Below are 25,877 nucleotides of genomic sequence, written 5' to 3' on the forward strand. Positions count from 1 at the left end.
ACCAGATGCAGAACTGAGCAGAGAAACAGGTGAAAAAGTCAGACAGAAGTTGTTTGCTTAATCAGTAACACGAGAAGTAAAGATGTAAAGGGCAGATTCATCACAGTTAATGGGAAGAATACATTTTCCCAGTGCAGAAATAAAGCATAGGTCATGTATGGATGCTTCCGAGGCAAAAATGGGTACAAGGCTTCTGAAAATTTAACTCGGAGGGACTCTGAGGGAGGGACTCTGAGGGATAGTCAGTCCACAAACAAGCAGACTCAGTGCTTTGATGTTTAACACAAAAAAAATAACCCATTTTCCTCTATTTCCCTAACTAAAAAATAAGGAAAACAGCAGTGGGATGTTTGGAGTATCAACGCATGTTTGTAAATAAAGACAACTATATAAAATATTAAATACAAGATACTTCCTAAGAGTGATGATTAAAGCATAATAACATAATATTTTCTTTCTTTGTCATTGTCCATTTCTACTTCTGATGTATACAGAAAGATATAATGTCAATTAGGTCTATATACAGCACCATGCTGCCAAGCAAAAACTGGTATATAATAAGCAGCTCTGAATGACATTGTCAGGATAAATTTTTAATTATCTAGTTCATCAGACTGTGAGAACCAAACCAGCTTTTTGAGCCTAATGCATCTTTGAAAAATGCTTTATTGAATAATTTCACTATCTCCATAATCACTAGGAGAACATTTTTTCTGCCTTCTTGTCCCCTTGGCTCATAGTGTCATTATTTATCTGTTTGTTAGCTTCCTAAGATAACTTTTATGTTTTATCCTTCATGAGCTAAAAACTTAACATGCTGTGTCATTGCTAACTATTTAAGGTCACATCCTCTTTGCTTTTAACTCCTATCATTCTGCTACGTGATACTGAAAGTCAACCAGCTTTAGGCACAGAGCCTACACAGATGGCAACAACACGAAGAGGCAGCACAGCTTGTGAAGACCACTGCTTCCTCTAGTAACAACATGCTCATACACTCTACACACATGGAGACACTGATGTATAGGGTGTGTACATGAGAACACACTGACACCACATGGATAAACACCTGCAGGAACGATATATCAGCGAGTTTCCCTGTGAAGTTGGTTTGGAAAGATATGTTCTGCCTACCCTGACACCTCTGAACAGTCCCACTGTAATATACTGTTGTACTACAGTGGGATTGTACCGACTGGTGACTTACCATGATAGGCTTTCTGCAGAACAGAAAAGTAACATTTGGAGTTCATTCAAATCTTGTGTGGCTTAGGGGTGGAACACGGTAAAGAAAAAAGGCAAGATTTTGCCTATTGAAAACATGTCCACTACGAAAAGCATGACCATTTATTTGGTCAGGCTTGGGGAAAAAAAGAAACAGTCCATGTAGATAATTTAAAACCAGTAAGTGACAAAGTATTAACCCAGGAACATCAAACCTTTACTCTGTTTGCCTGTTCAATTAGAAGTTAATGTTTGGTTTGGGGTTTTGGTGTTTCTTTTCAAGGTAGTTTGAAACAAAGTATACTTCATAATGATTTAATGTTTCCATCAATTCTTTGTTGTGTTTCCTGTAAGTATGGGCTGAAACACATTTCATACTTATTTTTACTATTTTGTATTAGCTAAAAGAGGAAAGAGTAGGTTTCTTGTAGAGGCAGAGAACCCACATCATAGTAATTTTCTTGCCTTGTTCCCTGATTCTATTAGAAGGTCCCCTAATTATTAAAGCCCCAAAGCACCTGCACATAATACAAAAAGTCTGGCTGAAACCCAGAGACTGTTCATCCTTTTCAAAAACCTAGTGAAAAACATATGGCATTCGTCTGAAAAATCAAAGCAGACTCTTCATTTAAATTACAAGGAGCAATATGCATCCAAAACAGCTGAATGCTGCAAGGAAGGTCCACAGTTTACTTAGAACCTATCAATGTTTGATATTAAAAATGAAATAATTCTTAGGCTTTGAACTTGAATGTCAAAGTCTATGATACAACAAAATTTTGTGAGAAGGTAACTAGACTTCCGGCTATTTGGGTTTAGAGCAGTAAATGTACCAGGATCTCAGTCAGGGAGATAAGGAGAGCTGCTTTAATAAATCACTGCCAAACAGCAGCCAATCACCCTGGATCTCTCCCTTGTATCCTGAAGCTCTCTCATCTCACATAAATGTTATCTTGAGTTAAAGCCAGAAAAGAACAAAAAAGCAGGGCTACTGCTTGGCTGAAACTGCACACACACAAAAGAACAAGCCCAAAACAAAACAAATGAAGAAAAGAAAGAAAAAAAGTCCTCTATCGGCTAAAAAGCTTCAGGAAGACATAGCAGCAATATGGCACCTTTCATTTAGTCCTCAAATTACTCCAGTTAGACTCCCAAGATTCAGAGGAAGGTCACTAACATAAAGATGGAGATGGCCCCAGACAGCTTCATTATATAGAGGAAAAAAAAACCAAACCAAAACCCCCTCATTACAAAGAAATTCTTTCCCCACTTTCTACATGAATAGATGATGGCAACACTTCAGTTGGAGAGCAGACTAGCAAGTAGGAGATGAAATAAAAATATAGATGTAGACAGAAAAAACATTTGAAGTCTGTAGTAACAAAGTTGCTGCCAGCTTGGGAAACTTTGCTCCCCTCTCACGCTCCAGCCTTCTTGGCTATCTCGTTTGTTACCACCCACTTTGCAAAGCTAAAGTAATTTCTTTTCATGTTCCGCATCAGCAGCATTTATCAGGATGTCAAAGGCTTATTTCCACGTTGAATACTGACAACAGCCTTTTGCTACTTTTTCTTGTTTGTGACTGTGGTTTCTCTCTCTCAGAGTCCAGCCAGTGCTCATTACACAACTCTGCAAGAATGCACCCAATTTTGCCGAGATCAGTTGAAGAGGTTGCAAGATAAGGTCCTTTCCAACCCTAACTATTCTGTGATTCTATGATTCTGTCAGTGGAAAAAAGACAGAGCTATTGAAAGTGGTACACTGGACAAACATATGAGCCCATGCAAGCAAACCTGAAAAGGAATGGTAATCATCTTCATAAATACAACTGGACAGAAAAGGTGGGTTCTTGGTTTTAGCAAAGCAACAGAAAAGGAGGGACAAAATGGTGAAATTTCAAAAAGGAACCATCAGTGAGTGATAATCTTACCATCAAAAATGCAGGGGTGGTAAATTTGAAAGAGGCTATCACTATGGGAAAGTCTTACAACTAGTTACTGAGTGACTAATAGAATCAAATATCTATCAACAAGGAGAATCAGATTTTATTTTGAATTATAGTCTACCCTAGAAATGTAGAACTACAGGAAAGAGCTTGAAATTCTCTTCTTTGATAAAATAAACAAACAAAACCATCAGATGCTTAATATAAGAATGAAAGTAGCTGGAAAATATGGAGAAAAGAACCTTCCAAACCCGAACCCAAAGAACTTGGCTCTTAGAGTCCAGGAAAGCTGGTCAAACCTAAAAGACACCCCAGGAGGTATAATGGAATTCAATACTGCTTCAAAAGAAAAATGCAAGGAGAAAGAAGTGACCAATGTGATTCCAAAGTTTGAAGGTTAAAAAAGTCATTTCTTGTAAAAGGAAAATGGGGAGCAAACCAATTAATAACATGGTTTCAGCCAAGTCTTGCAGGCAAGAGATAACGCCTGAGAAGAAGCATTGTGAAGTAAACCTATCCAAATGGGAATAGAGAAAGCTTTTATAAAAATATCAGAGGAGAAAACTAGCATTAGGATGAGAAACCCATTAAGGAAGGGGGTCTGACTTTAAGCTAGTGGTGACTCAGAAATAACTGAGGTAGTGGCTTTTTAAAAGAAAAATCCATCTTCAATAAGAAAAAAAATTAAAATTCTGGCAAAAGTTTGGCTTTAAAAGCTCTTGCTTTACCAGTGATGATTTTTTAAAAAAGATTTCTAAGATTTTACTTAAAATTTACATAAAAATATCTGATGGAACAGCTTCATAAAGAAACACCAACATAATACTAGCTTTCAGAAAATACATGAATATATGTTCTTGTTCAACAAATGAGTTTTGTCTCTGCCTGAAATAAGTCATTTAACAACACAAAAATGAAAATATACTGGGAAACAAAAAACCCTTGCACTTGTTTAACTAATGGAAAATTAGAAGAACTTGAACATTAAAGTGAAATGGTGTATAAAGTTAAAGACTACAACTTGCTACACACCACATATTCAATAATTTATTTTTTTATAAAAAACAGTTGCTGCCATGCATTCTTGTAGAGCCTCTGATATTATATTCGTGAGATTTTACCTTGATTAGAATATGAAGCCGGCTGGTTCTTAGGCCTTGCACAAAGTCCTGATGGCTCTGACAAACAAACTTTATTACAAACTGGCAGCTAGATATGTATCAGAGAACTTTAAAACTGCAGCACGAAGGAAAACTATCAGCACTTTTTCACCACTATAGCATATTACGCTAAATACCATGCTGATAAATATCTTTCCATTCCTGGCACAGTACAGCACTGATTTATCTAAATTTAATACAGTTTTCCTTCTTTTTATCTCATTTATCTGGTGAAAGTTATAAATTCAGCTACTGCAGGTTAAATTCCCTGGTCCATCCCGATTGCACCCAGGACGCATTGATGCCTCCAGGCCATGTCTGGACTGCCAAGATCTGGGGATGAACGGAAATTAATGGAATGCTTCTTATAATTAAGAGCAGCTCAAAGGATTCTTGAGTGACCATTTGGCTGCACGAATCAGCTGGCAAGAGCTGATGCACAACGTTCTGGGATCCACACCACCTCTGCTGAACTCTTAGGTCCCTCTGAGCTGCCAGCAGCATTGCAGGGACATTTAGGTCTCTCTCTGCACCTGGCCAACATCCTCTGCAGAAAAGGGCTGATCATATTCCTCTTAAAGAAGTCATAGCATGCATGCCAAAATCAGACACAACAGAAATAATTGCATTTTTTTTTTCAGTCAACAGCCTATAAAGTAGTTTCGGCATATACCAGTTGAGTTGTATGAGGATGTTGCACTGTCTTATTTTGTCAGCATATTAACCAGAGCCTAAAACCAGCCACACAGGCATGCACACTGTACTTGTCATGATACCTATACTCTTCAGAGTAGCAGTCTCCTCAGTATCCTTTTGAGATATTTTACACAGAGTTTCAGCTGTCTCTTTGGAAGAACTTCAGGTGTTAGGAGATGTATGATAATTCTCCTTTGGGATATAATTAGTAACATGGTTCTACATGATGAAATCCCTTTTCTGCTGTATCTCTGGAAGCTTCCTGCTCTGGGTTCATCCCAGTCAAAGGGTCACTTTTTGACTGTCCTTTTAACATATCCTCCTTTTGAAGAACTGCTTAAGAAAATACTAAATCATTTTAAGTACTCTCTGGCCAACAGTAAAGAAAATTTAGACTGTGCTAACAATCCTTTCTGGGAAGCTTTTAATGGCAAATACAGTATCACATGTAGGGAATGTACTGGAGATCCACAAGAAAGCAGGCATCGCGGGGGGGTGGGGGGGTGGGGGACGACAGTGTAGGAGCTCTTCCATCTGTTTCCCTAGGGCCAAGTATTAAAATGCATATAAAAAACATCAGGCTGAATAAATATATTACGGACCAACAATACTCTCATGAGACTGTTCTAGCAAAAATACATACACATCTTCTAAGATCATAGTGGTTCAGCATACTGGTGTTTATTGTCCTATGAGGAATAGAAAAAGACTGGGAAGCAGAGTAAGATTCATGTCTGAGCTTCTGTAAAGAGCAAAGGCTTTCTCTGACATGTACATTAATCCACAAATTTCTCCTGAGGGAATTCTCCAGGGTCAAAAGAAAAGAGAAAGTAATTTGCTACATCTACAAATTAAGAATCCAGCTCTTTAACCTAATCACACACCTGACAACACGTTAGACATAAGTTCTGCATTGTGGCACACTTTTGCAAACAATATTTTGGAAAAAACTTCGAAGATAAAATAGACAATTAACTGCAGAAGATTCAGTTGTTTTAAGATCACTCAGGTGTAGTTCTGTTTGCCTAAAAGATGAAGAGTAAACGTGAGACTCTAACACTGTTCTCTTAAAATCTGGTTTTATTTACAATTATGTGACCTTCATAGTGCAAGCCATCCTAAAATTATCCGATTGCTTACAGTCCTGACTTTTTAATCAAAAGGTCCTTATTTATTTTTCCTAAATTTTCTGGTTTTTCCCTCTTTAGGCTGTATTTATTTCCTGATAGCTGGGCTCAGGTTTTAGAATATAAATCCTATAAACCCAGGTGTGAGATACTTAAGGTGGGTTCACTCTTCCTAGGATGTATATTGGGCTTGTATCCCAACTTCTCACTGCAAAATGCAACTGAGATACCAGGAACAAAACATAAAACTGCTATCCAAAAAAGACAAGGTGGTTTCCCAGAAACTGGTAGCATAAACAGCAGAATAAGAAGAAATTAACTTGGAGTCTTGATTAGTTCCCTCTCAAATACATGCATTATTTCACGTAAAAATAACAACATTGTATTCTCTGCTGTATTATATGAATGACTCTTAGCATGGCATTGATAATTAATCCTAATTTTTAAGACACTGGTCTAAAACATCACAGCTTCCACAGAGAGTGTCCTGGGTTCAGCTACAGCAGTCATTTTTCTCCTTCTTAGTAGCTGGTGCAGTGCTGTGTTTTTGACTTTCAGCCTGGGAACAATGCTGATAACACCGACGTTTTTAGTTGTTGCTCAGTAATGTTTACTCCGACCAAGGACTTTCTCAGTCTCATGCTCTGCCAGGGAGGAGGGGAAATCAGGAGGAAGCAGAGGCAGGACACCTGACCCAAACTGGCCAAAGGGCTATTCCATACCACAGCACGTCATGCCCAGTATAGAAACCGGGGGGAGTTACCCGGAAGGCCCAGATCGCTGCTCGGGTCGGGCTGGGTATCGGTCGGCGGGTGGTGAGCGGTTGTGTCCTCTCCCCTTGTTATTCTTCTTATCATTATTATTGGTAGCAGTAGTGGTTTGTATTATACCTTAGTTACTGGAGAGCTGTTATCTCAACCCGTGGGAATTACATTCCTCCGATTCTCTTTCCCATCCCTCCAGGAGTGCGGGGAGGAAGAAATGGGGTAGGGAGCGAGCAAGCGGCTGCGTGGTTCCGAGTTACCGGCTGGGCTTGAACCACGACAGAGTTAAAAAGGTGACTTCATATCCTGTGTGTATTTTCGTTGAGCATGGGACTGATGGAAGGCAGCTTTGGTTGTCCATGTACTATAGGGCAGCCACTAGATTGTTTTATACCATACCTAAGAAAGTTTACAGGGGCTTTTTTAAAGGTTTAACTGAATATCTGGATGTATGTCATTATGATTTTTCCTCTAGGGGAACCTACTATGTGGGTGGTGGGGAGGGAACAGGGCAGGAGTTGGAAAAGCAGGAGACACACTTCAAAGCCAGCTTTATTAGGAGAATTCACTTTCTAGACGGATTACTCACAAAAAAACCCCAAACCCTGAGCTCCCTTTAATTAGAGTATATTTATAAGAAGCTGCAGCTGATGATCAATTCCTAATGCTTTTTAGAATACACCATCAAGACAGAAACTTCTTTCAAAACCTGTAATCTACTGAAAAATGAAAAATAAACTATTTTTTATATTTTTCTTTAATTATAAAAAGTTGAAGCTTTGATAGAGATTTCACATCCTAATAATTACCTACGGCAAGGCACCTGTGCACCCAGAAATGCACTGCTATCTCCTTGAAAGAGAAGCTCAAAGACCTTAATCCTTTGTCAATTCAATAGTTAGTGAAATGAACTCAGTATTCGGGTTTTACTACTACTTTTGTAGAGAAAGAGCAACAGCTAATGTTTTCAGAGTGGGGCCTTATGGAGAAGATGCTAACAGATTTAAGACAACAAATATCACATCATTCAGTTTCCCCTTGTATCAGGGCCATGGCTAGTGAAAGAAATAGAGCTCCTGGCAAAGAAATTGTTACAGCTCCCTGAGTAAGCACTAGTGAAACCTACTACAGACTGAGGACCAACACTGCGTGTAGCATTGATGACCAGCTGCTTTCAGGATTTATTGCCTTTGTGCTGAGTTGCATCAAAGAGCTGCAGCAGGTCCAAGTATATGGCAAACTATCACCAAAGTAGCAATCCAAAATTAAGAAACTATCATAAAGTTTCTGTGATGTACGCTGTTCTTACTGTGCACATTGGAAATCCACAGAAATTGGTTCAGAGTTCTTAAGGCTTACTTACCACTACTCAACAATTCAGTGGCAATGCTGCAGTAACATTCATACACACAAGCCCAGTCTTCTTAAAATTTCCCACATTGCCAATCCAACAGAATCATTCCAATAGAAAATACAACAGGTAATTTTATGGAAAATAGCTGTCTAGGGAAAGCTATTGACAATGTATTTAGGATATGAGCTTGCACAATTTATCTGGAAGGCTCTAAATTATCCTTGTCGACATACCTTATTTGTCATACACAAAAAAATTTTTTCCTACATGCTTTTCCATTGAGTTTATCCACTTTATAGTCATTAATTTCTCAGGAGTATTGCTGGTATCATTAATTTAAATGATTAAGGAGAGGGAAAGAAAGATGTACAAAAGAGGGGATCATAAATTCTTTCTATCCTGAACAAAGGGAAAATACTTGTAAAAGTAGAGCCAATTCAATTATTTTTTCAGTATAAGATTTGGGTCATATGGGGCACACTGAGGCAATTCTTTTCATGGGGGGGGTGTGGGGGGAGAAAGATTCTAACTCTAAAAGGAAAAAGAAATAAGTCTTTAACCTTAAAGAAACATGTTGATTTCTCTTTCAAAACCTTTGCTGTACAGATACTGGTTTTCCTAAAATGAAGCCTTCCTAAAATCCATTGGAAGGTAACTCCTTCCACTAAGGGACTATCCCTGGATGACAGTATGTCATGTCATGCTTTGGCTGACTTAACTAAATAGAGGCTTGTCACTTCACTGCATTGCTCCACTAGAATTTATTTTATTTAAATGAAAAAAAACCCCACCCCAATATACCCCCCCCCAAAAAGAACAAAGCACTAAACAAAAAAAACACCACTCCCCCAAATAAAACCTAAACCAAAAAATTCCCAACAGCCATGGTTTCTTTTAAATTGAATTCTTCAAAACAGACATGGTTCATCTTAACATAAACCAAAATTTAGCTGTTTAGCCATGTTCCTGTTACAGTCAATAGAAAGAGATGAGAGCCTCCAGGTGGTACTTCATGAGTCATGGAGATTATATACCTTTATTGATCCTCTCAGAGAGCGTTGCATGTCCTCCAGAAACCCCAGACAGTCCATTCATTAAATTTTGTCTACTTTGGTATTTGAATATGGCAATAAATATCTTATAGAACGATCTAGATTTGATTTAAAACAAAATAAAAATTAAGATAACTACAGCCTATCTTTCTTCCTCATGTCTTGTTCCTAAGTTCACAATCTCGCTACTAACACTGTGTGATCATTTCTAGTTTGAATCAGCAAATTTTCAGATTTTAAGCACTGGCTATCAATATGAAACTTTTCACTGATGAACAGTCAGAAGATATGTAATACACAACATAACATTTTCTGTCTCTGTTGTTTCTTTTCCAGAAACTGGTTCATTTGAAATATCTTAATTTCACTTTTAAGTTAGTATACTGAGTATCTGATAAAAAGTCATTGGATATTATAACATAAAAGACTGGCTTATATCAATAAGGTTTGTTTCTAGCTAAAACACTGAGGAATGACAAACACTTGTTCTGTCAATTATTCTTGACAATGACACCAAGCTGTGTGGCTCGGTTGATACACCGGAGGGAAGGGATGTCATCCAGAGGGACCTTGACATGCTTGAGAGGTGGGCCAATGCCAACCTTTTGAAGTTCAGCCAAGCCAAGTGCAAGGTCCTACACCTGGGTTGGGGCAATCCCAGGTACAGCTACAGGTTGGGCGGAGAAGAGATTCAGAGCAGCCCTGCAGAGATGTACTTGGGGGTGTTGGCTGATGACAAACTTAACATGAGCTGGCTTCAGTGTGTGCTCGCAGCTGAGAAACCAACCATATCTTGGGCTGGACCAAAAAAGTGTTACCAGCAGGTCAAAGGAGGTGATCCTGCCCCTCTACTCTGCTCTCGTGAGACCCCACTTGGAGTATTGTGTACAGTTCTGGTGTCCTCAGCATAAGAAGGACATGGAGCTGTTGGAGCAAGTCCAGAGGAGGGCCAGGAGGATGATAAGAGGGCTGGAGCACCTCCCTTATGAAGGCAGGCTGAGAAAGTTGGGGTTGTTCAGCCTGGAGAAGAGAAGGCTGCGTGGAGACCTCATAGCATCCTCATAGTGGAGACCTCATAGTATCTGAAGGAGGCCTACAAGGGTGCTGGCGAGGGACTCTTCATCAGGGACTGTAGTGATAGGACAAGGGGTAATGGGTTTAAACAGGGGAAGTTCAGGTTAGATATAAGGAAGAAATTCTTTACAGTGAGGGTGGTGAGGCACTGGAATAGGTTGCCCAAGGAAGTTGTGAATGCTCTAACCCTGGCAGTGTTCAAGGCCAGGTTGGACAGAGCCTTGGTTGACATGGTCTAGTGTGAGGTGTCCCTGCCCATGGCAGGGGGGTTGGAACTAGATGGTCTTAAGGTCCTTTCCAACCCAAACCATTCTATGATTCTGATTCTATGACTATTGTACTTCCCAGGACAATTTAATTATGTCTAACATTACACATGTTTTTAAACTGCAGTAAAGCAATTTTTGCTTCCATAAATTTATCTAATTAAGCAGTTAATAGGGTTAGCAGCCATTTTACATTCTAGTCTGGAATATGAAACAGATCTAGAGCATAATGCATCCGAAAGGAGTATAAAAGAAAGTTCAGTACATTGGAAATTAAAGCTGGTATATACAGGTAGCAGATTAAAAGCTTATTTGTTCAAGTAAAATGTAATTAGAAAAAGCAATTTTTAAAATTTCATTCAAATACTGTATTTTAGATTATTCAATCCACTAAGCAGGTTTGAATTATAACTATACTCCATGCTTTTTATAAAAAACAACTTCTATAAAATGCATGGGAGATTTCACTCTTTAGGTTTACACATCTGATCCTGCTTAAATTGTTATGACAATCTTTTGTTTACAAAGGAAATCTTTGAAGACTTAATATTTTAACAATTAGATACAGATGAGATTAGTGCTGTAACTTCAAAAGAAAACAAACTCCAAGCACATTGCTGCAGCAAGCACTTCCCTGTGCAGAGATGAGGTTGTCACAAGGGGTTCAGGAGGGGCAGGAAGCCTCCACAACAGCACTCAGAGAACAGATTAGAGGGAGGATCATCTTTTCCTCTCTGCATCAAAAGAAGACTCCCACGTGACAGAGTTAAGATTTATATGTAAAATGTTGATACAAGGAAATGGAGGAATTTTTTGTCAAAGAGGAAGGTTAACACATGTTGCATTCCACAGCCAGCTTCCTGCAGCGAAGGGTATTCTCTGCACTGGCTGGTAGTTTTTCTGCCATACTGTATCCTTCCCAGATTTTCCTTCCTGATCTCTCCTTTTGAACACTGCCTCTAGCCAGCCAACAGGGTTGAAAGTCCATTTGTTTTTCCATCAAATAAAAGTCTCCTATGCTTTTTAACCTGCACAGCTTTAGGAACATCCTTCTCTTAAATTTATCTAATCACAGAAAACCCATGACCAGCTTCTGGCTGTATTCTGGCTATCTCTGTTATCCACTAGTGATGAAGTTACCTTGCAGTGCAATTGCCAGTCTAAAATGTATTGAATATCACTGTTGTTCTGCAGCCCCATGACAGAAGGCAGTACTGTTTTGCTCTAAGAGCAGCACATTGTAAGGGAAAGGGTCAAAACTTTGCAATTTTCCTCTTTCGCACCGTAAGCAGGCTTACAGCTCAAGCAGCAAACGTGCACTTGCACCCTTAAGATGTAAAGCTTAATTTAAATTTGCCCTTCCTTTCACCTATCTGTTTTGTCTACCTGCCAGCGAGGAGGAAGAGCAGGTGGACAAAACAGCAGCAAGAAGCTGTCAGAACAGATCATTTTACCTCTTTCTCATTACCTCTTTTGGGTACAAAAAAGTGCACCATAGTGTGGCTCTCCATTTTTTTTCCTATTTCTTTTCACTTTAGTGAACTGCTGAAGCTGCCAAATCCAAATGCTCTTTAAAATGAACTTATATTGTAATTATATATACTTATATTAAATTCAAGGTGAAGGATTTTTATAGTGTTACAGATTAATTACTTTCTATGAAAGTGTTAATTGGAACATTCTTATAATTCATATGTTTTGTTTGCCAAGCACGCATGTATACACGTACCACAAACTAACTCAATCTGGTAAGTAGCTATTATAAAAACAGTTCTTTAATAAGTGACTTAAATAAGAAACAAGAATATTTTACTACACAAGGACATAGGTCTCTCTGAGGCAGTTTAGAACAGAAGACAACTTAGTGATCACAAGCTGCTGCATCTCCAACACTAAATTATTACAATCACAATTTTTCTATTAAGTTTCATGAAGCATAAAATGCCATGTTGGTTAATGTTGGAACTGTAATCTCAATTGCACCTATTTTATTGCAAATTTCAATATTTTTTTTTTTTTAAATAGCCACATAGAAGAATCAAATTACATTTTTTCCTCCAGCCATCAAACAGATCAAGATATTTTAAAGAACTTTTTATGTTTCCTGACTTCTTTAGTTTTATATTCAAGCCTGGGGTATTTTACATAATGATTTATAACTTGTTACCCATGCCTTGTTCTAACACAAAGGAGGCAGTCTTTGCTGATAACAGTGAAGTAAGGTAGTGGACCAAAATGCTGCTGCTGCTGAAACTGTAAACTCAGTCTTAGATAGCTGTTATTAAATACATTGGTACTCCCTTCAGAAGTAGATTACAAGCAAAATAAACCATCTGCATTTTTCCTGAAAGGAACTATCAGTAACATATAACATTAATATAACATATTATAAAGTCCAGACTCACTTCAAATTATTTGAAAGTATCTACACCAAACTTCAAGATAAGCAGAAATACAGAATACAAACAAATTGTGTGACATTAATACCTAGCTCCACACCATCTACTTTGAAGAAGTAGATTTGGGAGAATGTTGAATGTGTCAGCTGTAAACAGCCAGCCTTTGGTTTAATGACCCTATAGCAAACTATATGCTCAGCTCATTTAGCATTGCATGAGAATGTGATTTGCTTCCATTCCTTGCCAAAGTTTAACAACTTATTTTCATGAATTCCTTTTTCATATAAACTGAAATTAGTTGATATTTTTCCTCTCTCTACCACTTGACAAAAATTGAAAAAGAGAGAACTTCATCATTCATTTCACATAATCACTTGCAGCTCAGCCTTGTTTTAAAGTAAACATCTGCCATGCACTGTTCTTGCCTTTTCTGAATGCCATTTCCTTGTGTAAGCTGGGTGCAAAGAAATGTGTCTGCAGACATGGTGTTGCAGCATCATGACAGTTTAACGTACTAATGACAGCCTGCTAACAATGCAGTTTGTTTATGTCATTGATATTAATAAAGTATCTGAACCTAAAAACACACAGCTGTGAAATGTTTCCATGTTTTGGTTGGCGGTTCTATGGGCAATTTCTATAGAAATTTAAAGCAACCTCACAAAATTAGATCAAAGTCCAGTTGCTCTGCTTACTTTATATTGTCCAAATCCTGACTTTCGAAGCCATGACTAGAAATAAAGTCATGTTCAATCAAAAAATACCACTCTTTCTAAATTAATAATGCTGTACAAAATCACATTACTGAAAATTTTATTTCTCATTATAGTTTTGAAAACAAGGCATTCGTTCTCAAAGGACCCTGAATACTTAACAACATAATGAGCCAAAAAAACAGGAGTGCTCCCTTTGACACAATTATTCTGTTCTTCATGCACAGATACACACATATTTATGCTTTGGGTACTTAAATTTAGCATCCTTACTTTGCAGGAACAATAAAAACTGAGATACACATTGAAATAGATACTTCTAACTAGCAACTTGCTCGACAGCCTAGCAGATGCCAAGATGTGGAAAGATTTACACTAGAGATTACGAAAATGCAGAATCATTTGAGAATCATAAAAGTAAATGGTGGGAAATGTTAATAGCAACAGCTGTGAAAAGAAATTATGGAAGATTAAAAGCTTAGAAGAGAGCAACAACAGTAAAACCAGTTTAAAATCTGAATTGCTTTACAAGAGAGATTCTTTAATTATGGTTTCTGGAGATACTTGAGCAATAACTGCAAAAACAGTGAGGAATAGATATGTATATTATTTCAGTATCCTAAGAACCTACTAATACTGTAAAATCACAGCTAGTAAAATCATAGCAGATTACACAACTGTATGAACCATGCTGTCTTTAAGGTCTATAATGACTTTTTTGGTTGTGCACAGAATAGCAATCACAGGCATCCTTACTGGTGAAAGCAGGTGCCGCACAGTGCAGTATATTCGCAGCAAAACTCAGTTTTTTCCTTAGAAAGCCTTAGACAGCAAGCAGAAGGTATATCTATTTTGTGGTTTATTATTTACTATTTCATATCTGTGGGATAAATAGTTGTTTGACTGTCATAGACACTGGTACCCAAAGGTAGACACAGCTGAAATGTAGATGGCTGAATGTGTTTACACAGTGAATAGTTCGATACTGTGGCATACACATTTCCTTTAACTATCCATAGTAAATCCTGCTCTGCTACCAGAGCAATTCAGTGAATAGTCACAACATGGCAGAACAGTGATTACCCTAACACCAAACTGCAGAGACATGGCAGGAAGCATAGCATTACTGCAATGCTGAAATACACATTACACAGAAGCACCTAGATAGAAGGGCAAAACATAAAGTGTTCCTGTCCACTGTACAACATCCCAAAGGGTTAAATTCCAAACAGCATCAGCAGTTTAAATGCTCTGCCAAAACTTTACTATGTGAGACCAGGCACTGAATTCTATCAGGATTTTAAGTTACTGTCTGTGATGTCTCTCAGCCTTTTCTGATACTACCAACCCTATGATTCAGGGCCCCCAGTTCAATACCCCTTTGAACTCTGGAAAAGTTCCTATTCCAAAAGTACAGTATTACAACTCAAGGCTCAACTATTCAGACAAACACCAGAAGAAGACTTATAGTCATTCATCCAGGAAGTTAGTTAATAAACTACAGGCAAAATCTGGAATTATTTTATTATAATTATAATTAATAATGTATTATGGTGATTATGGTTTGGCTGAGAACAAACGGGCCAGCCCAAGCAAGTCTGAGATAACTGCCAAGTCTTCTGCACATGTGACAGATGGTGGAAACATTTTAAAGACTCCCTGTGCATAAGAACTCTGTGTAGGGGGGGCTCAGATTCAATGCAACAGCAAAGTAACTGAAGTGGGTCGTGATAAAAGCACACTAAGCAGCATAAGCTACCCTTAAAGCTTTGGGTTTCATCCAAAGAAAAGGTGAAGAAGAAAAAAAATAGTGCTTTCAAGGGAAGTGAGGCGTACATAGGTGCACAACTTATGTTGACTGTTGACTGATGAAAGTGAAGGAAACCGTGGCTTTTGATACAGTGCACTAAATTCAGCAGGTACAGGGGGTGGAAGCATAATGTTTGAACTCATTGGAGCTATACCCACTTCTAAAAGGGCTTGTTTAAACTTCCCTAACAATTTTTACAGAAAACACAAGGTGGTTTGGAAACATTGCAACTTACTTGTCAATAAACCTTACTCTTCCCAAGAACATAATTAATTTTTGTGCTTACGTCTAATCTCTTTTGGCTCATCTTACTTTGAAAAGGGTTTTGAACTCAAAGAATATTCCTCAAATACTCCCTCTGAGAGTCCCAGAAGGCCAATGCTAGAGTGTAGAGGAGGAAGACAGAACAAGAAATGAAAAGTAATATCATACCGCTGAGAACTCTCTCAGCCACATCCCAAGTTACACCCGTTGCAGAGAATCCATTTTCCTCTCTAATTAATTTCTTATGGTATCCGAAGCAAGGTAACTTGCAAGGAATAGGCATTTATAGACAAAAAAAGAGTCCAAAGTAGAAAAAAAATCAAAAGAAGAATGTTATAACCACTGACATCTGATGCTGCCAGCGTCCCTTCAGCATTTTGTTGAACCACTACAATTCTTTCCCCAGAACGAACAAACATGCTGTATTCCTTTCTACGCCACTGTGCTTTCCAGAGCAGTATGCAAGCAATATTAAGTCTTGGCTTATGCTGCATTCATAAATTTAAGTTTTTATGAAGTTTCCCTATGAGCAACTTAATATTTTTACTTGGATGAGCTCTCTCAGACTAAGTTTCCACATGGAGATCCTTCAATCCTTTGCTTTTTGGCAAGAAGTGGAGATGCAGGTTCTATCTGAGACAAGTTTAGAGTGGAATCAAACTGGGCATCTGGCTGTCTTTTAACACCAGTTCAATGCCCTTAATTTCAATGAATTTTTCCTGATTTATCCAGGAAGTAAGAACCAGTCTGAAAGCATGAATTTGCTAGAAATTGCATTACTCTTAGAGACATAATCAGCCCACCTATGTGAAGAATACTGAACTGCCAGCTCACTAAATGAAAAAAGTTTTAAAATCTAGGCAGAAGCTCTAATTTAGGTTGTCAGAGAAAACCCAGGTTCAGTTTGCATGAAGAACATGGGTTTGCTGTCAGCAAAAGTTGCTGGCTCTAGTGATGGACAGAATACTGAAACTTCTCTCCTGCCTGCTGATGTAAATCAGATATTTGCAGCATATAATTTATTTTCTGCATGCACAGAGATGCCAGCAGAGCTCTTTACAACAGGAAGGCCAGGCGAAATCATTGCAATTATGAAAAGGTTTAAACTAATGATACCGTAGTGAAAATGCGTATGTCCTTCACGTATCTACAGAGATGACAGAGAGGAGAATAATTCTCTTTCATGGAAGTTCATCATACCGGTGGCAAGGCACACCTTGAAGCCCTGACACAAACCCTGTCATTTTTTATTCAAAGTAGAAAAAATAATATCAAAAAAGCTACATAAGATAGAAATCTCAGGTACCTATGCTATTGTGAAGGACCAAAACCTATCCTGCCAAACAAAGCAAGAGTCTCAGCAACCTCTATTCCTTTTTCCACCTGATTTCATATTGAAAATGTGACACACTGAAGATCAATACAGACTTTTGTGTGTGTGTGTGTGTTTGACCTTATACAGTTTTCTTGTGACCCATTTGGCAAGCATGTGTTTTGCTATCATCAGAAATCATAACATATTTAATTTTTTTCACTTTCTAAACACCTCTTCGCTGTTTCAAGTAATAGCATACACTTACGGACAAAGAAACCCCATCTGTATCAACAAGGCATGATTAAGGCTGTAAAAATCAAGCATTGAAAGGTCAGGAAATGCCAAAATTGCCTGAACATCTACAGTATAAATCCCCCATGCTTGTACTTTATGATAAAATTCCAAATTACTTGATACCATATAGTATGTTCTGTGACACCCCATTTAAAGGGTCTGGTAGAGCACGAGAGTCCAGCTTTCATTTTTTGAGTAAGGGAAAGCATTCATTACAAAGTAAATCCTATTTCACAGTTGTAGGATTTAAGCTCAAAAATTACTCTGGGGCTTGCTCGTGGAGTTTGCTAATGTCAAGAGCAGCTTGCAAATGCACAATGAACATGGAATACAGATATTTTAGTTGTTGAGATCAAATAAATGTTTCCTTAATACACATTAATTTAATTTCTTTAAAAGCCTTGACTTCAGCATAAAATCGGTCAACTGTTCACTCAAGACCCAAAATAATCTCCTGACGAATTTGAAGTCACTGCTCCACAACCTGACAAGTGATAGAAACAGCAGAGTAGTTTTTAGCACAATATTTTTAGGCAGTCTGACAAAGTTGTATAAACAAACTGAAACAGATTTATGTACTAGGAAATGCTGGACAATCTCATTAATTGAGAACTGATGATAGCCTCCCTGTGTTTTCACATGCAAAACATGTATGTACCTGCACACTATATAGAACAAATTAACACATACATTACTAAATAACACTTCAAAGCAAAACAAACACAAAGTGTTTGAGTGGCGTCTAGACCTTGAGGAATACTAAGAAAAAATAAAAAAATTTGGACCTTTTTTTGTCAGGGAAAATGTGCGTGGTTTGAAACCTGGATGTGAATATTGAACAGTGGGAAGGGCTCTAATAACTTCACTCCCAGGTGAAGAAAAGTTACAGACAACACAAAAACATGGGTGCTATCTGCATTCTCTCTTTTTAACTACCTGATTCCCAGACTCTACGTTTTCTGCCCTCTCTTCCACTTTGATCTTAAGGTTCTTGTTCTCACATACAGAACTCCACAAAAGTCCCTCCTGCCCACATCTCATTTCTCATTTTCTCCTTCTGTTACTGCCTGAGTTCTCTCCAAATTATTTTCTTAAACGCCTACTATACAGCACGTCAATGCTTGTGTTCCAAAGAACCAAGCTGTATTCATCTGAATTGCTATCTAAAATAGCCTTTTTCTGCAAGGTCAACAAATGCTAATATACCAGCTAAAAGCAACCTTCTTTTTTAAGTAACTGGTTCCCTAGATGAAAATTGTCTTCTTTATGCTGATGCACCACATGCACTGTTTGACTAATGCAGACTATCCCTGACTTGTGCTACAGGTGTATTTTCACCAAAAAACTGTAAAAAGTAAGAATTATATCATATCTAGATTAATATGCTAGAACTTCTTCAACTAATTTGCTGGGTCTGTAAAACCAAAGCCACTCTGTGAACCTCTTCTCCATTCCTGATTAAACACATTTTTTTCTTAAAGGAAACTTGATTTTTAAAAGACGGCACTGAAATCAACCCCCTAAAACTGAAGACTGCCAAATTTCACAGCTGCTCCTTATCTCTATGATGGTCTGACCAAAACCTCAGAGCTGACAGCTCTAAATTCTGCAAAAGCTGGGTTATGAAGTTTAATTTCTCAGACATGGATACAAGCCACCAATATGAATCTACTTTAAGCTCAAGGAAAAGAAACATAAAACATTTGTCTAATAAGCAGAAGTATTAGTGGGAGTGTGTTTTTATACTCACACCCATATATACACGTAAGAGGAGGATAGTGGTGTTTCTTTTTTCACACTGCACAGATAATGGGATATAATCCTACTTCTCAATTCCCACTGATCCAAATGTATGTTCTGGCCCACATCATCAAGCACACACAAGCTCTCTGCTGCCTAGAGGCCATGTGTGTTCTCCCTATGCCCATCGACAAATCAACCTGTAAAAATCATGTCCTGCTTCAGACATTCAAAACTACAAGTAAGGTCTGGACTTCCTAGTATTTTCTTTTACATCTTCAACAATAAATTCTTCCCAGATCCCCTTTCCAGGTGAGAAATCTACTTTTTCCCCAGCCATTGTGGTATTTGGTGTATTGTATGCTCAGAAACTTAGCAGCCTCAGAAGCTTGCTTCCTCTTGGTGTTCTTTATGAACAAAATGGTGATATATTAGTACGCATGAAGAATGAAAAATATTTGTAAAGCTCAGATACTTTTTTACTTAGCAAAGCACTGTTACCTGTCTGCATCCACAGTCACATCATGAACCCCTCTCTGAATGACGTCTCGAGAGGCAGCTAGGTCTGGTATTCGGTTCAGACTTCTTGTATATAGGTTGAGTCCGCCATCTGTCATATACCTGAAAATAAATGTGTGGTCAGTCAGTGGGAAATGCAGCCATCTGGCAACCATGTTTCACTCTAAAGTTAATGGACTGGGGAATTCAAATATTTAAGGTATGGACTGTCCTATTAGATGGTAGGCTTATAATAAATGTTCTCAGTTTGTATGCCCAGTGCAGGGAGATCAGATATATGCCTGCTTTCTAGGATCATTTGCCTTTTCCTGTGATGGCTTAGAGGCAAACCTGTTTTACTAAAATATATTTATACTGAAGCCTTCGAGTACCTTCAAAAAAATGTAAGTACATTTTAAGTACTGCATTTTTGTCAGAGAATAGCATCAGGAGCTAAGAAAGAAGCATAACTCCAGTTAAAAAAGAGGAAGAAACAAAAAGGAAAAAACCCTCAGTAGCATCCATCTAAATGGGAAACAAACTGAGAACCCAAATCCATAGTCCCTGCTGGGATGCAATTATTCAGATATGAAAAAGACATCCACTGAAGCCCTTAGAATGACATTTAAGAATATGTTTCTATCTGTGTTCCTTTTGCTTGATTCCCACCACTTCACATTATAATGAATGACTAATGACTCAAACAGCGAGTGTAGTGCTGCTTACTCAGTAGAGAACCATTTAAAGTTTCTGAATTTCAAGCAGCAAAAATTTCTGGAATGCCTGTTTACAGTTTATCTCTATCTCTACCTATCTCTATCTTGGTGCTTATAACTGAGCAGTACCACAAGCCTGTCCTACACTCAAGACCTGTCCATTATTTTCTCAAAGGACCTTTCATTAAACTGTCTTCCCTCTTAGGCTGTTGGGGGTTTTTTTTTCACATTTCCCTGTTGTAGTTTGTGGTGACTTTAGTGTAGCAACCTAGTACAAAGTTTGCACAAATTTGTTTGTGAAGGACCATACACATGTACGGCAGTTAATATGTATAGAATCATAGAATCATAGAATGGTTTGGGTTGGAAAGGACCTTAAGATCATCTACTTCCAACCCCCCTGCCATGGGCAGGGACACCTTGCACTAAACCATGTCACCCAAGACTTCATCCAACCTGGCCTTGAACACTGCCAGGGATGGAGCATTCACAACTTCCTTGGGCAACCTATTCCAGTGTATAAAAGCATACATATACAGAAAAACAATTTGGTATATCTCAGTGAACCTACTCAAAGTGAAATTACAGGCTTACAGAAATAAGTACAGTCCCGGTGCTAAGATGATGGCTAAAATGATCTACCGGAGTTCACTCTCACTTCAAACAATCTGTAACACAAGTTCTCCTTGAACCATGAAATGGTGCTACTCAAACCCATTTTTCAGTGTGTCTGAGTACTCAAGCATTTAACTTTAATAACTCTACACAGACTCCCAGGCCTAAACCAAGGCACACACACACACCACTCCCTGCAGTTCTTTCTCGGAGCTGATTTAACTGAAATCAGCTGTCCCAGAGAGACCTCGGGGCTCCTACAGCTGCCTGGGAGAACCAGCCTCCACCCCCATGGTCTGGGGTGGGTGAACTGGTGCAGATTTCGAGAGCAAAGCTCAGGTAGCATAGTCCTGTGTGACAGCCACAGTTTGAAATGGCATCATGTCTTGACTGGCAATCTGGATGAGGAAACCTTGACTGCATTAAACCACGAAGGAATGTTTTTTTTATTTTTAACTAAACTCTAAGGCATTTTACGCACTGCTAAGATTTGGCCTGCAGTTCAACAAGGGATTTATGAAACCTTGGTATCTGGAGTCTGCAGAAGGTAACTTATTTGTTTTCAAAGGTAAATTAACAGTCATACTTACACACTAGATTTATCCTTTTATTAAAGACAAAATTTAGACTTTTTTGACAGATTATTTAGCTAGGGATGAATTATGCAGTAGGTTCCAAGGCTCTGGAATTTCATATTAAATTTAGCTGTGGTTTGAATGCAATCCAGACTATATGTATTTTTTCCTGTATAAGTAAGGCCTGAACAGAGAGACTTAATGAGTGCAACAGGCCTTTCTCGCACTAATTTCTAATTACTGCTACATTCTTAAAGTAATTAAACTGATAATGGAAGAGGCATAAAGAAGATAAGACTTTACATGCCTCAGTGACTCCTGAAATTTCTGAGCATATTAACTTGTTTTTAACATTTACCGCACCTAAAAATGTTAACTGAGTACACTGCAACTTACTATCTATTGAGTCATACTTATTACAGATGCAAGATGACTATATTCATCCTTTAATGTGATAAGCTAATTAATACAACTCATCAGGCATTGCAAAGGATTCCCTTATCTTTTTTAAAAATAACCCAACCCATGCATCTCTCAAAAGCAGCGTTTATATTACCTTCATGATAAAAGGTCTTCAGACACTTAAGTATTACATTTTCCATATGTCTTTTCTCCGGTCTAGCAGACATGAATATAGCATCCTGCTGACCAGCCACTGAGACTATGCTTTGTGGACAGCTTTGTCAGCAGTGCTCCATTCACAGATCACTGAGACAGTGCACCAGGGAGATATGGGAATATACTTTCTTTATAGTTATGCTTTTTCTGGAGATCTTGGAATGGTGCTTGAGGTGAGACACTTCTCTAGAGAGAGCTTTGATCACAGACTTTCATTTGCCCTTAGGAACACATCATATCCAATTTCATCAGCCACCATTCTCTAATCATAGCTATACTTCAAACTAAGAGATTAGACTGACAACAAGAATCTTAAATTTATACAGAGTGAAGCCGTGTGGTGTGACATGGCCATGTACTCTGTGGGACTTCTGTTCAACCCAATGTTACCTCAGCCACCAAGCAGCCTTGAGATGCCGATAACAGCAACGACCAGTAATTTAAGTATGAGTAAAACCATAAAATAGCTTTTTTTTTTTTCCCCTTAACAACAAAATAAATGCTGCTTTAGGATTTCTAACATACAAACAAATGAAGAGACTTACATTCCAAGACTAATAGTCTTCAAATAGCAATTTGAAGCACAGGGAATGCAGTTCCCCAAGGCCTATCAACTGATTCAACAAACACAAATGAAAATAATCGTCATTCTTCCTCCTGAGTATGCTGGGAGAGTGGCTGATCTATTATTTTATGAAAAGATATTCCTACAGCTCAGGTGATACGCATAGTTGAAAAATTGCTATAAAGGCCTCTCACGCAGACTACACTAGACAATATCTGAAGTGGAAACAGGGAAAGTCAGTGTTATCAGCATATCTACTATCTCAAATAAAACATGAAAATAACAAAAGATGACCCCTCCCAGGACAAGTAGTGCAAAATGATGGTTTACTGGGTAACTAAGAAATCCCAGTAAGTAATAAGAAGTACCTGTGCTTTTATCAAAGTTCACAGCAAAATCATCTTAATGTTAAAGGAGAAGAGCTGAGTTTGAAGGCAGCTAAAAACAACACTGGCAGCTTAGCACCTTACCTTTGTTCTGTTTGTATGGGGGTTTTTTATATGTATATTTTCCTAATACATAAACCATAGCACAACTTCCACTTGTGTGCTAGAATTTCTTAGAAAAGTCCTATTAAACCTGACAATCACGCATTAGTTCAAAGGGGGAAAAAGTGCTGCTTACCCACTATTGATGTCATCGGTTCTGAGGCTTTTCCCAAGAATGTCCCCATCACTCATGTAGCCACCCACATCAACTTCAGAGGACATGTCCAAATCACCACTTCCCTTCTCACTCATGTCAATCTGTGAGATATTTCCAAGGCGAGAAACAGCTGCCCGGCGCAGCGGGGTAGTGTACATAAATCGAGAAGGGTCTGTGTGTATGAAGCGACTCGTGCTGCTGCGAGGATAACCAGCGCCCAAGGACGGGGCATCTCCTGCCTGCAGCCGAGGACTGGCCTGCCCTAGCCTCCAAGTCATAGGGGTGGACCGGCTTGTCAAGCTTGGTATGCTTCTCCCATTCACCTCAGTTGTCACAGTGCTGTCAAATGTTGTCTCCAATGTGCTGCCAAACAAAATGGAGAAGTCAGTGAACTGTGCTTTCTCTGTTCCTGAGAAACAAGGAAAAGCAGTGGCTGAAATAATGTATATGCTTTTTAAAAAAAAGTTCTGTATGTGTTTCTTCATATACACACAAGTGTTTGTGTACGGCCCTCAGAACTGGGGCAGTTCTGTTTAGTATCTTTATCAATTACCTGGATGAGGGGATCAAGTGCACCCTCAGTAAGTTTGCAGATGACACCAAGTTGGGTGGGAGGGTAGGAAGGCTCTGCAGAGGGATCTGGGCAGGCTGGATCGGTGGCCTGAGGCCAGTTGTATGAGGGTCAACAAGGCTCAGTGCTGGATCCTGCACTTGGGTCACAACAATCTCATGCAATGCCACAGACCGGGGGAAGAGTGGCTAAAAAGCTGCTTGGTGGAAAAGGACCTGGAGGTGTTGGCTGATGGGTGAACATGAGCCAGCTTGTGCCAAGCAGCCAAGAAGGCCAAGAGCATCCTTGTATCAGAAACGTGTACAGCAGGAGTAGGGAAGTGCTTGTCCTCATGTACTTGGCACTGGTGAGGCTTCACCTCAAATACTGTGTTCATTTTTGGGGCTCTCACTACAATAAAGACATTGAGGTGCTGGAGCATGCCCAAAGAAAGACAATGAAGCTGGTGAAGGGTCTAGGAATGAGGAATGGCTGTGGGAATTGGGGTTGTTTAACCTGCAGAAAAGGAGACTCAGGGGAGACCATATTGCTCTTCACAGCTACCTGAAAGGAGGATGGAGAGAGGTGGGTATCAGTCTCTTCTCCCAGGTAGCAAGCAATAGGACAAGAGGAAATGACATTAAGTTGTGCCAGGGGCAGTTTAGAGTAGATATCAGGAAAAATTTCTTCCCCAAAAGGGTTGTTAAGCACTCAAACAGGCTGCCCGGGGAATTGGTTGAGCCACCATCCTTGGAGGTATTTTATAGACATGTGGCACTGAGGTACATGGTTTAGTGGTGGACTTGGCAGTGTTGGGTTATCGGTTGGACTTGATGATCTTAAGGGTCTTTTTCAACCTAAACAATTCTGATTCTATAATCTCTATTTATAAAATAACCTAAAATAAACTATATAGGCTTCTAAGAAGATATATACGAAACAATAACTATCTTTATGAATGATTGTATGACACTTTGACAGTAAAATATATTAATCACATTTAAGTTGTTGAGGCAGTCTAGCAAACAGTATGGTTAGTGCCATAATTAATTTTCCCTTGCAAGTCTCTAATTCATTCAGCAGCTGGTAATACTCTTCTACGGTCCAAGTTCTAGCAATCTATCAATCAACACAAAACCAGTATACCTGTGGCTTATCTGGGTCCCTCTAAGGCTGGACATAGTTTCTTCCAAATTCTGTCTCAGGTCTGCTATGTTCTTCACAGTTCTCATTCTTCTTGTTTCAGGGTCTTCCCCTGAGAGGAAAGAGCAAAACCAGCACAAATTTTAGCACACGTGAGTGTATAAGGTTGAATAAAGTGCACACATGAATACATAGCTGAGAATACACATGTATGATTGTAAATAGGTCTGTCCATTTAATCTTTTAAAGAATAAAACCTCATCCTTTCACTAATAAAACACACATAACACTTATAAATAGCATGTGGTATATAAAAAAAACCACCGAAGAGAGTCCTGATGAAGTGTCCCTGTTAGGGCCTAAATCTATTAATGAAACCCAGATTTATAGGTTTGGGATTTTTATCCTCTGTAATCAAGGCACAATGCAGGCCTAGACCACTCGATACATTACACAGCCCCTTTTTCCTCCTTGACATTTTACATGACTTGGTAGGGAAAAAAGCCACAGTAAATCTGTGTCTGGAAAAAACTGTGATTACTGTTACAACTCTTCAGTATGCACTTGACATCCAGGCTATTTCAAAGTACTCTTTAAGTCAGGCACTTAATAAAGCATCTTTCCTGAACTGTAATGGTTTCCTGAAGGGGGAGATTATTCTTTACATATATATATATATGTATGCAATATAGATGTATAATGTATAACATATTATATAAATATTTAAATATATGATATTAATATATTAAATTAAT

The 25,877-nt window shown here is 38.6% G+C and overlaps 1 protein-coding gene across 1 annotated transcript in view; it reads right to left on the reverse strand.

Annotated features, from left to right (window-relative positions):
* LOC104408760 (neuron navigator 3-like) overlaps positions 1–25,877 on the reverse strand; it is a 263,938-nt gene that overhangs the window by 87,682 nt on the left and 150,379 nt on the right. Inside the window, 3 exon segments of the mRNA XM_010018466.1 lie at positions 19,699–19,818; positions 23,409–23,792; positions 25,126–25,234. Coding sequence (XP_010016768.1) covers positions 19,699–19,818; positions 23,409–23,792; positions 25,126–25,234 — 613 coding nt within the window.

Source organism: Nestor notabilis, unplaced genomic scaffold (genome assembly GCF_000696875.1).
Source record: "Nestor notabilis isolate BGI_N333 unplaced genomic scaffold, ASM69687v1 scaffold287, whole genome shotgun sequence".
Lineage (NCBI taxonomy): Eukaryota > Metazoa > Chordata > Aves > Psittaciformes > Psittacidae > Nestor > Nestor notabilis.